Source organism: Helianthus annuus, chromosome 15 (assembly GCF_002127325.2).
Source record: "Helianthus annuus cultivar XRQ/B chromosome 15, HanXRQr2.0-SUNRISE, whole genome shotgun sequence".
In the NCBI taxonomy this organism is placed as follows: Eukaryota; Viridiplantae; Streptophyta; class Magnoliopsida; order Asterales; family Asteraceae; genus Helianthus; species Helianthus annuus.
Window position 1 is genome coordinate 23,605,635 of NC_035447.2, and position 12,322 is coordinate 23,617,956.

A 12,322-nucleotide genomic window follows, 5' to 3' on the forward strand; every position below is an offset into this window, starting at 1 on the left:
TTATGTGACTAATACAATATTGCTTTTATTATGTGACAAACAATATGCCCTAAGCATGTTTGTCTCCTTGATCTAGCCAATTCAAGATTTTGATTTTAGATGAAAATGACAACAAGATTGAAATCATATGGACACAGATTCAAAATGTTTGAGTTTTGGACTAAAGTGTAAAAAGTGACTAAACCTCAAAGACCATTTTAGCAGTTTACTCTTTTATTTATAATCGCTATTGAAGCCCAACATATGGTCATCGAGAATGCTTGCAAATTTTATTCCATTTTGTTATACGCCAGTAATATTATATTCATGCGGATTAGAGCACTTCAAATTTTCATAATCTCTCAACAATTATGAAATGTTTTTCTCTTGCTTTGAGATTAAAAATTGTGAAACGCTAGTCAGGTGGTGGGATACTGACCAACTTTTATATGTAATTTTGTAAACTTAAATGTATAAACAAGATTTTCCAAAATTTTATATATACTTTTTCAAACTTATTAATTGGATTAGGTTAACAAGTGTAATATTTCAAATACGTCAAAGATTTTGACATTTTTTACTGATTTTGCCCAATTTTGTTCACTCTAACTATGGTCATAGAATATAATTTTTGACATGGAAAATTTATATGAATACTGATTTAAATGCAAGAGTTTAAAACGGGCTATTTCATTGATGAGAATATTTTGATAAAAATGATTTCAAAATAAAATTGTTAAAAAAACAAAGCTTTACAAATTAGTTTTTTTTTTTTCTTTTTTGAATGAATCAATTATGGAAATTTGTTTGACTATATTTGTGCCACATGACTCATATGGGAAACTTGAAGAAGTTGGAAAAGAAGGAAGAAAGAAAAAGAAATTAATCGTTTTATGGATATTGAAAAAATTACCAAAACAATTATGTGACAAGTCAGTGCTTTTAATGAATCGGCTTAAATTAATGGTGATTTATTTCTTTACAGTATCTTGAATTACTTTTCATCTTATAATTTGTGCTCATATATTTAGAATTTGTAATTTTCTTAGAACGTAGGGTATAGTGGATCGGGGGTTTGAGGGCAGGGGTTGACACGTGGACTTCGAGAGGCACCGCTGGTCAGTTGTATGTTGGGTCGGTATGGCGGGGCGTGGCCAGCCCGCATGGGTTGGCCATGTGTTATAATTTTTTTTTTCAATTACTATAAAAATACACACAAAATTAAAAAAAAAAAAAAAAAACCTAGCCACCTATAGCCTAGCCAACCCAGCCAATGAGAGCCGGCCACGGAAGACCGCTAGGCCCGCCCAACGCTCGGGCTGAAACCCCCGCCTAAGGGGTCACGCCGAAACCCAAGCCCATCCAAGGTGATGACTTGGGCGTTTGTACCCAATCCGCCCCAACCCCCGCCCCATACCCCATAGTCTTAACTTGTCTTTTTAAGCACATCTTATTTTTATTTTTTTCCGTTCAAAAATAAAAATAAAAATTAACAACACTGTTTAAAAGATATGTCAATCGGATAAAAATGATTCCATTTTATTTTATTTTATTTTATTTTATTTTATTTTATTTTATTTTATTTTACTATATAATAAAAAGAAGGGTCATGAATGGTGAAATAAGTACTTTTGTTAATTGACTTTTTACTCTCATATTTATTATGATATAGTTATTTCAGAACTTAAAAAAGTAACCGATATTAAAAATGAAGGGTTGAAATAAGTATTTAATTTGATAATTGACTTTTTTTACTAATTTGTTATGATCTAGTTATTTCATAACTTATAAAAGTAACCATATTAGAGCATTCTCATTCAAACTATCAAAATATGTGAGGGGTAGTTTTTATATTATAAAGGATATAAAAAATGGTTGTGAATGAAGGAAAGAGAAAATGTTACTGTTCATCTGTATATTTGTGTGGACACTGTTCACCCAGTATAATTTTTTTAATATATATTGAAAGTGGTTGTGAGTGAAAAAGAGAGAAAAATGTAATGATAATCTATACTATATAATAAAAGAAACCGTTTTGGTGACACATGTCGCTTTATGAGGTGGTCTCAATTAAAATTTGTAGAAGAGATTTGATGATAAAGATAAATATAAGTGATAACCATATATTAATTATTAAAATTAAAAGATTTTGATGATAAGAATAAGGATAACTGATAACCATATATTAATTAATAAAATTAAAAATTATATATTAACGTTTTTATTATTTATAAAGATAAAGATAGTTTTAATTGTTTATATAAAAGTTTATAATCTTTATCTTTATTTACTATCTAATAACCGACGGGTATTGAAATTAAAAAAAAATAGCATTTTTTTCTTTTAACGTTTTCTTTTACTTTTTCCGCTTATTAGTAAATATTTAATTTAAAATTTCATCGATTTAACCATGCGTAATACTTAAGTTTCTAACCTATTAATAAATAAATAAAAAATAAAGTAAAATGGTAACTTGTGTAATACACAAGTTTCTAACCTAATAATAAATAAATAAATAACAAAGTAAAATGTTATAATACATCATAGTTCTTTTTTTTTCAAATACATATATTGACGACCATATGTGTTAACTGATTATATTATATTTAATCAACCTGTGTAATACATGAGTTTATTCAACCCATGCAATACACGTTTTTAAAGATGTAACGTTTTTATTATCTATAATAGGGAAAATGTCACGGAATAGTAACCAAGTATTAAAAGTGTTTTAATTAGGTCATCCGTATCGTGTTTTAATTAGATGACTTAATATTCAAATCGAGCCATGTTCTTTTTTCATGTGTCAAGAAAAAAAATGGAGCATAAGATGTTGGGCTCGGATTATTTTAATATATGAAATTATATTTATTAAAAATAAAACACTTTAATTACATTAAAAATTAAAAAAAACAAGTTATAATCCAAGTGACTCGAGTTAGCATCAAATAAAAGGGGAAAAGAGATAAAAATTCATATTACCACGGTTACCTATGAAATGGATGAAAAAACCGTTAATTTTAATGAAAAATGAATGTTGAGTGACCTGATTGGAACACTTTTGAAACTTGAGTGACCTAACTGGAACACTTTTAAAACTTGGTTATTATTCTACAAAGTTACCCCCATAATATATAACGTTATATTTATTCAATCCGTGTTATACACGGGGTTATAACTTAGTATTATTTAATTGAAAAGGAGAGAGAAAAAATATTTGTTTTTAGTAAAAATATATTGATATAGGAGTTGTTTTTTAGTGGAATGTATGTATAATTTGATGAATTGGATGAGAATGCATTTACACCATCAAGAATAAAAGTGTCTTTTTTTTATCCCCCACTTGTGGTCTATTGGTAGGAGACTTAGGTTTTCCAATGAAGACTCAAGTTCAATTCTCACTTATGTCATATTGGGGTGTATATTGAGCAATGATGGTGACAACCCCACCGAGTGGAGTTCGATCCTGAGCCTCACCCCGGTTTTCATCAGGTTGTTACTTCAGCGAGGTATCTCGTGTGGAGTTAGTACGGTTACCGGAGGAACGTCGTAACCAAGTTTGACCAACCCAACGCGGATCCGATTAAAACAACGTAGTCTGGGCAGATCTTGACTAGAGTCGTCGTTTAGACAATGTGACATTGGGTCACTCAAAAAGAAAGTCACCTTTAAAAAAAATAAAAATAAAAGTGTGTTTTGGTGTCTACATAGCACTTGCCCAGCCAATGAAAGGTTTTCTCGCTTTTAACCCACTCAGATCATCACCAATGCATACATTTAGCCGATACATTTATGACATGCCTTATGCAATTACTAAGAGCTCCATTAGACCATGTTTAGTGGTTTAGCCAAGTAATGCCCCCATTATGGGGCGTTTTGCGACACGTGGCAGTCCAGTAAGCATGGGGCATTATTGGGGGTTATTGCAAAAGTGCCGTAGTGGGAATAATGCACAATAACGCCCCTTCCAATCATTAAACAATTATGTTTTTATAGAGAAAAGGATAAAAAAAAAATAAGAAAATGAAACTTATACACTTGGACCACTCCCATTGGCCATATGCATTTCTCAGTTGGAGCTATTCAGCGTTATTATAAAAACGGCAGAATCAATTTTTTGAATTTTTTTTAAAAAAACGTCCGGGTGTAATGGGCGGGGGGCATTTTTTGGCGTTTTTTTTTTTTTGAATTTTTTGTTTAAAAAACCGCCCCGTTACGGATGGTCTTAGAGCAAATTGCATTTGAAGAGAATGCACTTTTGCAAAAATGGTGCATTTGGGGAGGTAGTAGGCCCCAAGTAATTAATATCTTTTTTTATATATTTACACTATATGCATTATTCACTTATATTCAATGTAAATGTGGACTAATCATTTATATATTCCATCTACTTTTAGTTTTAATTCAGTTTATAAAAATGTATATAATGCTTTAATAGATATGGTTCATTTACTAACAAGGTAAATTTTATTGTAATAAGTTAATTAAACTAAGTGGTGTACAAGTCACTAATAGAAAATGTACAAGTTATTAACGTAACTTTATTAGAATATTTAATTTTTAGAATTTATATATATTTAATATATTCTTTAATCTTTAATCTTTAATTTTAATAAAAAGAAATTTTAAAAAATAAACTAGTTATAAAAAGAATTTGATTATTAAAAATAAATGTAAAAAATGGGTAGTGTGTGGAATGCTAAGTATTGGTACATATCTTTGTATTGTTGGAGAGAAAATTAATGTTTTTGAAGAATTTATAGAAATTTGATGTATTGGATATGTTTAAGAGTGCGTTTAGTTTATTGCATTGGTAATGGTCTCACACAACACAAAAACATTCCTTCTATCTTCTCTTTTCTCTTTCTTCCGTCTCACTCACATACCCCTTCAGGGTGTTTGTTTTTTAGAAAAAGCACTTCAGAACCTTTTTTTCTCTTCTTCACGCAGACCACGCGCAGACATAAAGGTCTGCAGCTTGTTTGTTTTTTAGAAGAGTTTTCAAATAAAAAGATCTGTTCCTCCTCTTTGTCGGGCAGATGTGGGCTTATCTCTTCTCCCCTCTTCAAAACACTTCTCCCCATCAAAACACCTCCAAACCCTAGATTTCTCCCACAGCCCGCACCTGGCTCCTCCCCCACCATCTGAACCGCCGCCCTGCTCCTCCCCCACCATCTCAACCGCCGCCCTGCTCTTCCCCCACCATCTCAACCGCCGACTGCTCCTTCTCCTCCGCCGCCAAGACCTGCTCTTTCTCCTCCGCCGCCGCCGAGACCTGCTCCTTCTCCTCCACCGCCGAGACCTGCTTCATCTCCTCCCCCACTCTACAGCCGCACAGGTACGATTGTTACCAGGTTTCATTCATTAGATATGTCTGTATTTTCTGTTTCAGTTTCAACTTTGAAGTGAATTGATATGCAGGTCTTGTAATGTTTGTGTACAGTCTTGTAATGTTTGAAGTGAAAGTATTATAACTTTCAACTTTGAAGTGAATTGTTATGTGGGCTTGAAGTTATCGTAGGTTTTTGTGTTATGGATTGAAAGTGTTATATGAAAATTGCTATATGAAAATTGTCATATATGCACCATTCCTGTTTCCATCACAAGGTATGTTTATGTTTTGTTAAAATATTTATCACTTGGTTTACTTTTCTAAATAATTGTATATCTTTACAGACAAGTATTATCTTTGTGATGCCGCGTATGCACACATACAGGGATTTATGGCTCCATATCGTAATGTGAGGTATTGGCTAGGAGATTTTCGCCGAAGACGTGCATTGACTAATAAAGAGAAATTTAACCATGCTCATGCAAGACTTCGGAACGTAATTGAGCGTGCTTTTGGTGTCTTGAAAGCAAGATTCCCTATTTTGAAAAGGACGGCACCATTTCCATTGGTTACACAAAGGAACATTACCATTGCATGTTTCGCGCTACATAATTTTACAAGGAAAGAGGGTTTGAGCGATGAATTGTTTACAGAATACGATCAACCCAATGTTTCGGTGCATAATAGTCAAGTGCACGTTGATGCTGATGAAGACGAGGTTGAAGCACATGGTACTGCATCGGATCGGGAATATATGACTCAGTTACGAGATGAGATTGCTGAGCAGTTAATGCAAAACATGGATACAATGATTTAAAAAAAATGTTATTGTCTTTTCTGTGAATATTATTTCACTATTGTATAACTATTATTTAAGTTTGAATGTTGAAAAACTCTTTTAAGTTTAATAAATCAGTTTATTTATATTTCAGTTTATTTCAGCAATTTGCAGAAGTAAAAAAACAAACAGTCTTCTTCTTGCAGACTGCAGACATTTGGTCCAGCACTTCTGCTACAGATGTCTGTAGATGTGGTCCGCAGACTGCAGACGTTTTCCCTCAGAAAAAACAAACAACACCTAAAACATCACCACACACTTCTCCTCCGACTCACACCCTCTCTCATTTACATCACTTTCTCTCTCTTTAAAAACACCGAAAAATGAACTTATTGTTGATGGTTTCACTTGTTAGGAGGAGAGGCGCTTCACTAGTGATGGAATTCCATCACTTACCATATCCAATCAAGTTTCGCTATGTCATCGAGCTTCATTCCATCACTAGTGAGGGGAGATATGGAAAGGTTTACAAAGGTTGGGTCAAATCAGGTCCGTGCAAAACAGATTGGTTAATGGGTTTCGGGCTAAAATGGTTGGTTTTAGTAATGGGTTAAAACAACAAAATATAATGAGTCAATATAGGTTGGGTCAGTTTGGATTTACATAAATATAGGAAACCTGTTAAATTATTGCTTAATGATTGGTGAATACTCCACTGCTTACAAGAAAGTTTGGTTGAATCTGTTGACATTTCTGAGAATTGAGCCTCTGATCTATTTCTCAGTCAAGAAGAGTTCTAGCAATTCGCGGCATTTTGTGTTATGCTTACTGCAATTGAATAAGTTGAAATGTGTTTGGTTTTAAATATAAATAGCCATAGCAAATCTAAAAATTAAAATTAAACTCTAAACATGATGTCTTTTTAACATAAATAGATAGGAGTCGTCTCAACCTTTTCACACAATGCGTCCTGGCCATGTTTCTTCCTTTGTTGCCCGCAGCGCAACGTGTGCGGGGCACTTTTCTTTAATGTTGGCCGTTGTCATTGGACTAGGTTTGGACCAAAGGGCTTTGTCTCATTAATACATTATGGTGCGGTAGGCTTAGTTGGTTAGCATATAAATATGAAAACTTATTCAGATTTTAGATACGTCAATACATATTGACACATACATCAACAAAGGTCCATCATTAACTTGTGTAAGAAAGTCCGCCCATGTGGCCCGTGTATGTGTGTTGTATTTACTCAAGGTCCGTTGATGGGTCATTAGAAACATAGTGTGCAAGTAGACGAGCTTTTGTAGCGAGTTGAAATTTGGAAACATGCAACCACACGTATCATATACATATCATTCGGTATAAAACCATTTACATAGCTTCATAGATTAAAAAAGATATATGGTTTCTTATGTATCACGAGGCTTTAGCACTGAACCGTGAACATGTAATAGATAGATCGTATGTCAATTATCTTAAGGGAGGAGGGGGCGTCTCACGGGTAGGCCAAGGGTTTGTACCCGTCTAAGCTAGATCGTTGCCACCCTCCGGGTAGGTTAGATGGTTTCCACGGCCGTTCCTACGTTTTTGGAGACCCTAAGCGAACTATAAAGTGGGGGCCCTAATTTCGCCGACAAACTCTCCTCCAATCCCGACGCCATGGGTGATTGCTCTTACTTTTTTCGGCTAGTGATAGCCGATAGCCTAGAAATTGAAAGCAGGTTGCTATGGTAAATGGGAACGATGATTGCGGCTGTGTTTTGGAGCTTTAGGCCGCTAAATGATGATGATTAGGTCGATGGTGGTTGTGTTGTAATAGCTGGAAATCAAGGCGAAATGGGCTTTGAAACTTGGCCTTTTATTTGCCAAACAATATTTACTTTGGACTCATTTAATGAAAAACCTATTTAGTTTTGAAATTACTTATTTGGGCCTAATATATATAACTATATATAAAAATATTCTAAAAATTGGGAAGCCCTATTTTTTGGTGGCCCTAGATCCGTGCCTAGGTTACCAAGCCTATGGAGCCGGCCCTGATGGTTTCTCAGCTACACTATCTCAAAACCAAAAAAATTATGGATTATTCCTCATCATCTTCTAGTAGTGAAAATTATGTATTATTCGGAACCGGTTTTTTCGGATCGGTTTCCAAACCGGTTTCGGTTCGGTTTGTTTTTTGTCTGGAGAGGTGAAACCGGTGTGAAACCGCCGGTTTAGATATCGAACCTAACCGGTTCGGTTTGGCTCTTAAAAACCAGTTTCCTTATTTTATGTTGATCTCTACCCAAAACTAAGGCTCGTTTTTTTTTAATTCCCAGCCGATTTCCTTCTTTTCACTGATTGGGCCAAGGTCCAGTTTCTAGTAGAAACTTTCTACATCCACATTCCACAAGCCCTAACTCTTCAATTTTTTTTTTTTTTTTTTTTTTTTTTTTTTTGAACTGAAAACTTCATTAAACGAGCAACCCAATTGCTCATGTGATTGTGGGCTGTCACTTAAAAAAAAAAAACCCGAATCAGAAGTTAATGGCAACCCAACTAATTATGTGAGGTAGATTCTCAAACCAGAAGGTTGATTACGAGAAGGCATTCAATACCTTTTTTTAAAGGTTCACGAATAAAATTCAGGCTATCCGGGATAACTCAATGCCAAAAGACGTTCTCATATATCATCAATCGCAGAAACGCTGGGTAGTCTAAACCGACAATCTCCAATACCTTAAATTGAAATTTCTTAGACTCCATCTTTGATCAAATGGGGTTCCTTATCCTGTGGAGATAGTGGATTAACAGTTGTTTATCAACAGCCAGGACATCAATTATTGTTAATGGGACAACTATAGAGGAATTATAATCCTAATTGGGCTTAGACAAGATGATCCACTAGCACTTTTTTTTATTTAGAGTTAAACTGCTAAAGTAGTCTCTAAGATTTGATTACTTTTGTCACTTTAAACCAAAACTCAAACCTTTTGAATATAGGTCCTGTAGTTTCAATTTTGTTTTCATTTTCAATCCAAAATCAAAATCTGGTCAGATTTTTTAGTTAACATCCAAGTTTTTTGTCTTTTTTTCTCTGTTTTAATTAAGGGCAAAATTGTCTTATAACATTTTATTATAACAAATTTAAAAAATCTGACAATTATGCCCTTCATTAAAAGAGATGAAAAAGACAAAAAAAACTCAGATTTTAATTGAAAAATCTGACCAGATTTTGATTTTAGATGAAAATGACAACAAGATTGAAACCACATGTACACAGATTCAAAAGATTTGAATTTTGGACTAAAGTGTAAAAAGTGACTAAACCTCAGAGACCATTTTGGCAGTTTACTCTTTTATTTATAATCGCTATTGAAGCCCAACATATGGTCATTGAGAATGCTTGCAAATTTTATTCCGCCAATGATATTATATTCATGCGGTTTAGAGCACTTCAAATTTTGATAATCTCTCAAGAATTATGAAATGTTTTTCTCTCGCTTTGAGATTAAAAATCGTGAAACGCTAGTCAGGTGGTGGGATACTGACCAGCCTTTATATGTATTTTTTTAAACTTAAATATATAAACAAGATTTTCCAAAATTTTATATATACTTTTTCAAACTTATTAATTGGATTAGGTTAACATGTGTAATTTTTCAAATACGTCAAAGATTTTGACATTTTTTACTGATTTTGCCCAATTTTGACCACTCTAACTATGCTCATAGAATATAATTTTTGACATGGAAAATTTATATGAGAGTAAAATGCATGGATAGTCTCTGTGGTTTGGTAAAGTTTTATCTTTAGTCTCCACCTTTTTAAAATTACATGTATGCTCCCTGTGGTTTGCTCAGTTGTTACTCGGATAGTCCCTGAAGTGGATGGAGGTTAGTTTTCTCAGTTAAGTGAACGTGAAAGGACAAAACCACCCTTACTATTAAATATAATAACTTAAAACATTAAAAAAATCTATATCTTTTTATTATTTAATTGATTAATCGCATCCTTATCTTCATCCCATCCCCAATTTAACCCTCACCATCAACAATTCAACAGAGCCATGAAGACGTAACTCCGGTGTAATGCCGGCATGAATCCGGTCACAAGAAATCCAGAAAAAAACCCAACCTCACCCTCACAATCAATAGATCACAAATCCCACCCATGTCTCGTCCCTCTCCTTACTCTGTTGATATATGTGAAGTTTATTGTTGATGCTTGGTCCATGTGAGCTTGTCATTAACCTTTGTGAAAAGTATTTAATGTTCAAAATCAATCGTGAGACAATTGCAAAAGTTCAAGTTCAAGAAACTCACACACCCACTGGATAGCCACACTTAATTACCAACCCCATCTCGTCTCTCTGAAAAACAGTGTGACGCAGGGTTGCCGGAAAACATCGTTATCCCTCATCTGAAAAACTGTTTTTGTAAAAGATGAAGAGAGAATTTTGAAACGTATCATCACTTCGTCTACTTTTTGTACATCAAGTTTCAGATTTGATGATATTCCAATTGAAAATAATGAACATGATTTGTTGAAAGTTATCGTTTTTAGTGAATCGTTTTTAGATCTGAATTTGAAGTTTCGGATTTGAATCGCATATTGCTGGTTGTTCTTCGAAGTTGAATAGATCTGATCTGAATCAACTTAATTTGTGTTGTTTGATTAGAACGAAGATCTTAAGTTGCCGGTTCGGTTGATTCGAGTAGATCTGAACTGACGAAGAGGAATTAATATTGTTATCTACGATTGAATCTGAGATAACTGATTCAAATTTTGTTGGTAGAACTGTATGTATCTGGGCTGCTTATGTTAATAAACGAAAAAGCATTGAAATTGCAAGTTTTTTAATGTTTAATATATTGTTTTTTAATGAGAAGGGTAATTTTGCCATTTAACATTCACTTAACTGAGAAAACTAACCTCCATCCACTCTAGGGACTATCCGAGTAACAACTGAGCAAACCATAGAGAGCATACATGTAATTTTGAAAAGGTGAAGACTAAAGGTGAAACTTTACCAAACCACAGGGACTATCCGTGCATTTTACTCTTTATATGAATACTGATTTAAAAGCAAGAGTTTGAAACGGGCTATTTCATTGATGAGAATATTTTGATAAAAATGATTTCAAAATAAAATTGTTAAAAAACAAAGCTTTACAAATTAGTTTTTTTTTTTTTTTTTTTTTTTGGAATGAATCAATTATGAAAATTTGTTTGACTATATTTGTGCCACATGACTCATATGGGAAACTTGAAGAAGTTGGAAAAGAAGGAAGAAAGAAAAAGAAATTAATCGTTTTATGGATATTGAAAAATTTAAGTTGTATCTCATAGTTCTCATCATCTAGTGAATATAACTCACACGCTAGTTATGATGAGTCAAAACACAAATACATGCGATATGTTATGTTATATTAACTTCAAATTGAATGATGAAAATTGCATTTTAATGAAATTTTGTTTAAGAAGCTAATGATTTTGTGAAATTAAGTGAAAAGTCACAGGATTGCGCAACCTGTGATAAAGTCTAACAAAATACTAACAATATAAGTGGAGAATACATCAACTTGACAGTTGACAAGCAATGTTTTAGAGTTGAGTAGTGAAATATTAAGAATCATGTTAATTGTTAAGTGTTCAAAAAATACTTTATGTCAAGTTTGATTTACATTTTAAAGCAACATATAATTTACCAAAAACACTTTACCCAACCTATCATTGAAAGTAAAAGACACCATGCTCAACAGAGAGAGCATGATGGAGAGTTTTTTTTTGAAAGGCTAACTTCATTAGAACACACCCAAATCCGAAAACCGGACCGGGACCAACAAGACAACCAAGAAACAATTACATAATTACAAATCTACACCAATCTAGCCACGATATCGAACTACCTTTTATTCTATTTTTGTACCATAAATAACCCAACGATCTAACTTCGCTAAAGATATTTTCAACCTTGATGGCGGCGGCCGAGAAGATCGCCTTGTTACGCATAATCCAAAGGCACCAACAGGCTGTGAACATAATCCCGTGCAGCGCTTCCTTTTCCTTTCTTGATTATTTGTTTTTATTTCGTTCTTGTCTTTAGTTGTTAAATCCGGTTTAGGATCAAATACAAAGCCTTCTAAAAATAAAAAGAAACCCACTACACCAAAAAAAAAACTAAACACCCACCACCACCCAAAAACCTAAACCCCCCATCCACCAAAAAAAAAAAGGTGAGGAGCGATTTT

The 12,322-nt window shown here is 33.6% G+C and overlaps 1 protein-coding gene across 1 annotated transcript; it reads left to right on the forward strand.

Annotated features, from left to right (window-relative positions):
- The first annotated feature begins 5,127 nt into the window (after positions 1-5,127).
- LOC110894243 lies at positions 5,128-6,242 on the forward strand. Its single transcript, XM_022141435.2, has 2 exons — positions 5,128-5,317; positions 5,656-6,242. The coding sequence occupies exon 2, from the start codon at positions 5,703-5,705 to the stop codon at positions 6,126-6,128; it is 426 nt and encodes a 141-aa protein (XP_021997127.1). The 5' UTR covers positions 5,128-5,317; positions 5,656-5,702; the 3' UTR covers positions 6,129-6,242.
- Positions 6,243-12,322: the final 6,080 nt, after the last annotated feature.

What these genes read in the sequence shown, in the direction of transcription:
- LOC110894243 (XM_022141435.2), top strand. Translation starts at nt 5,703, where the DNA reads ATGGCTCCATATCGTAATGTGAGGTATTGGCTAGGAGATTTTCGCCGA.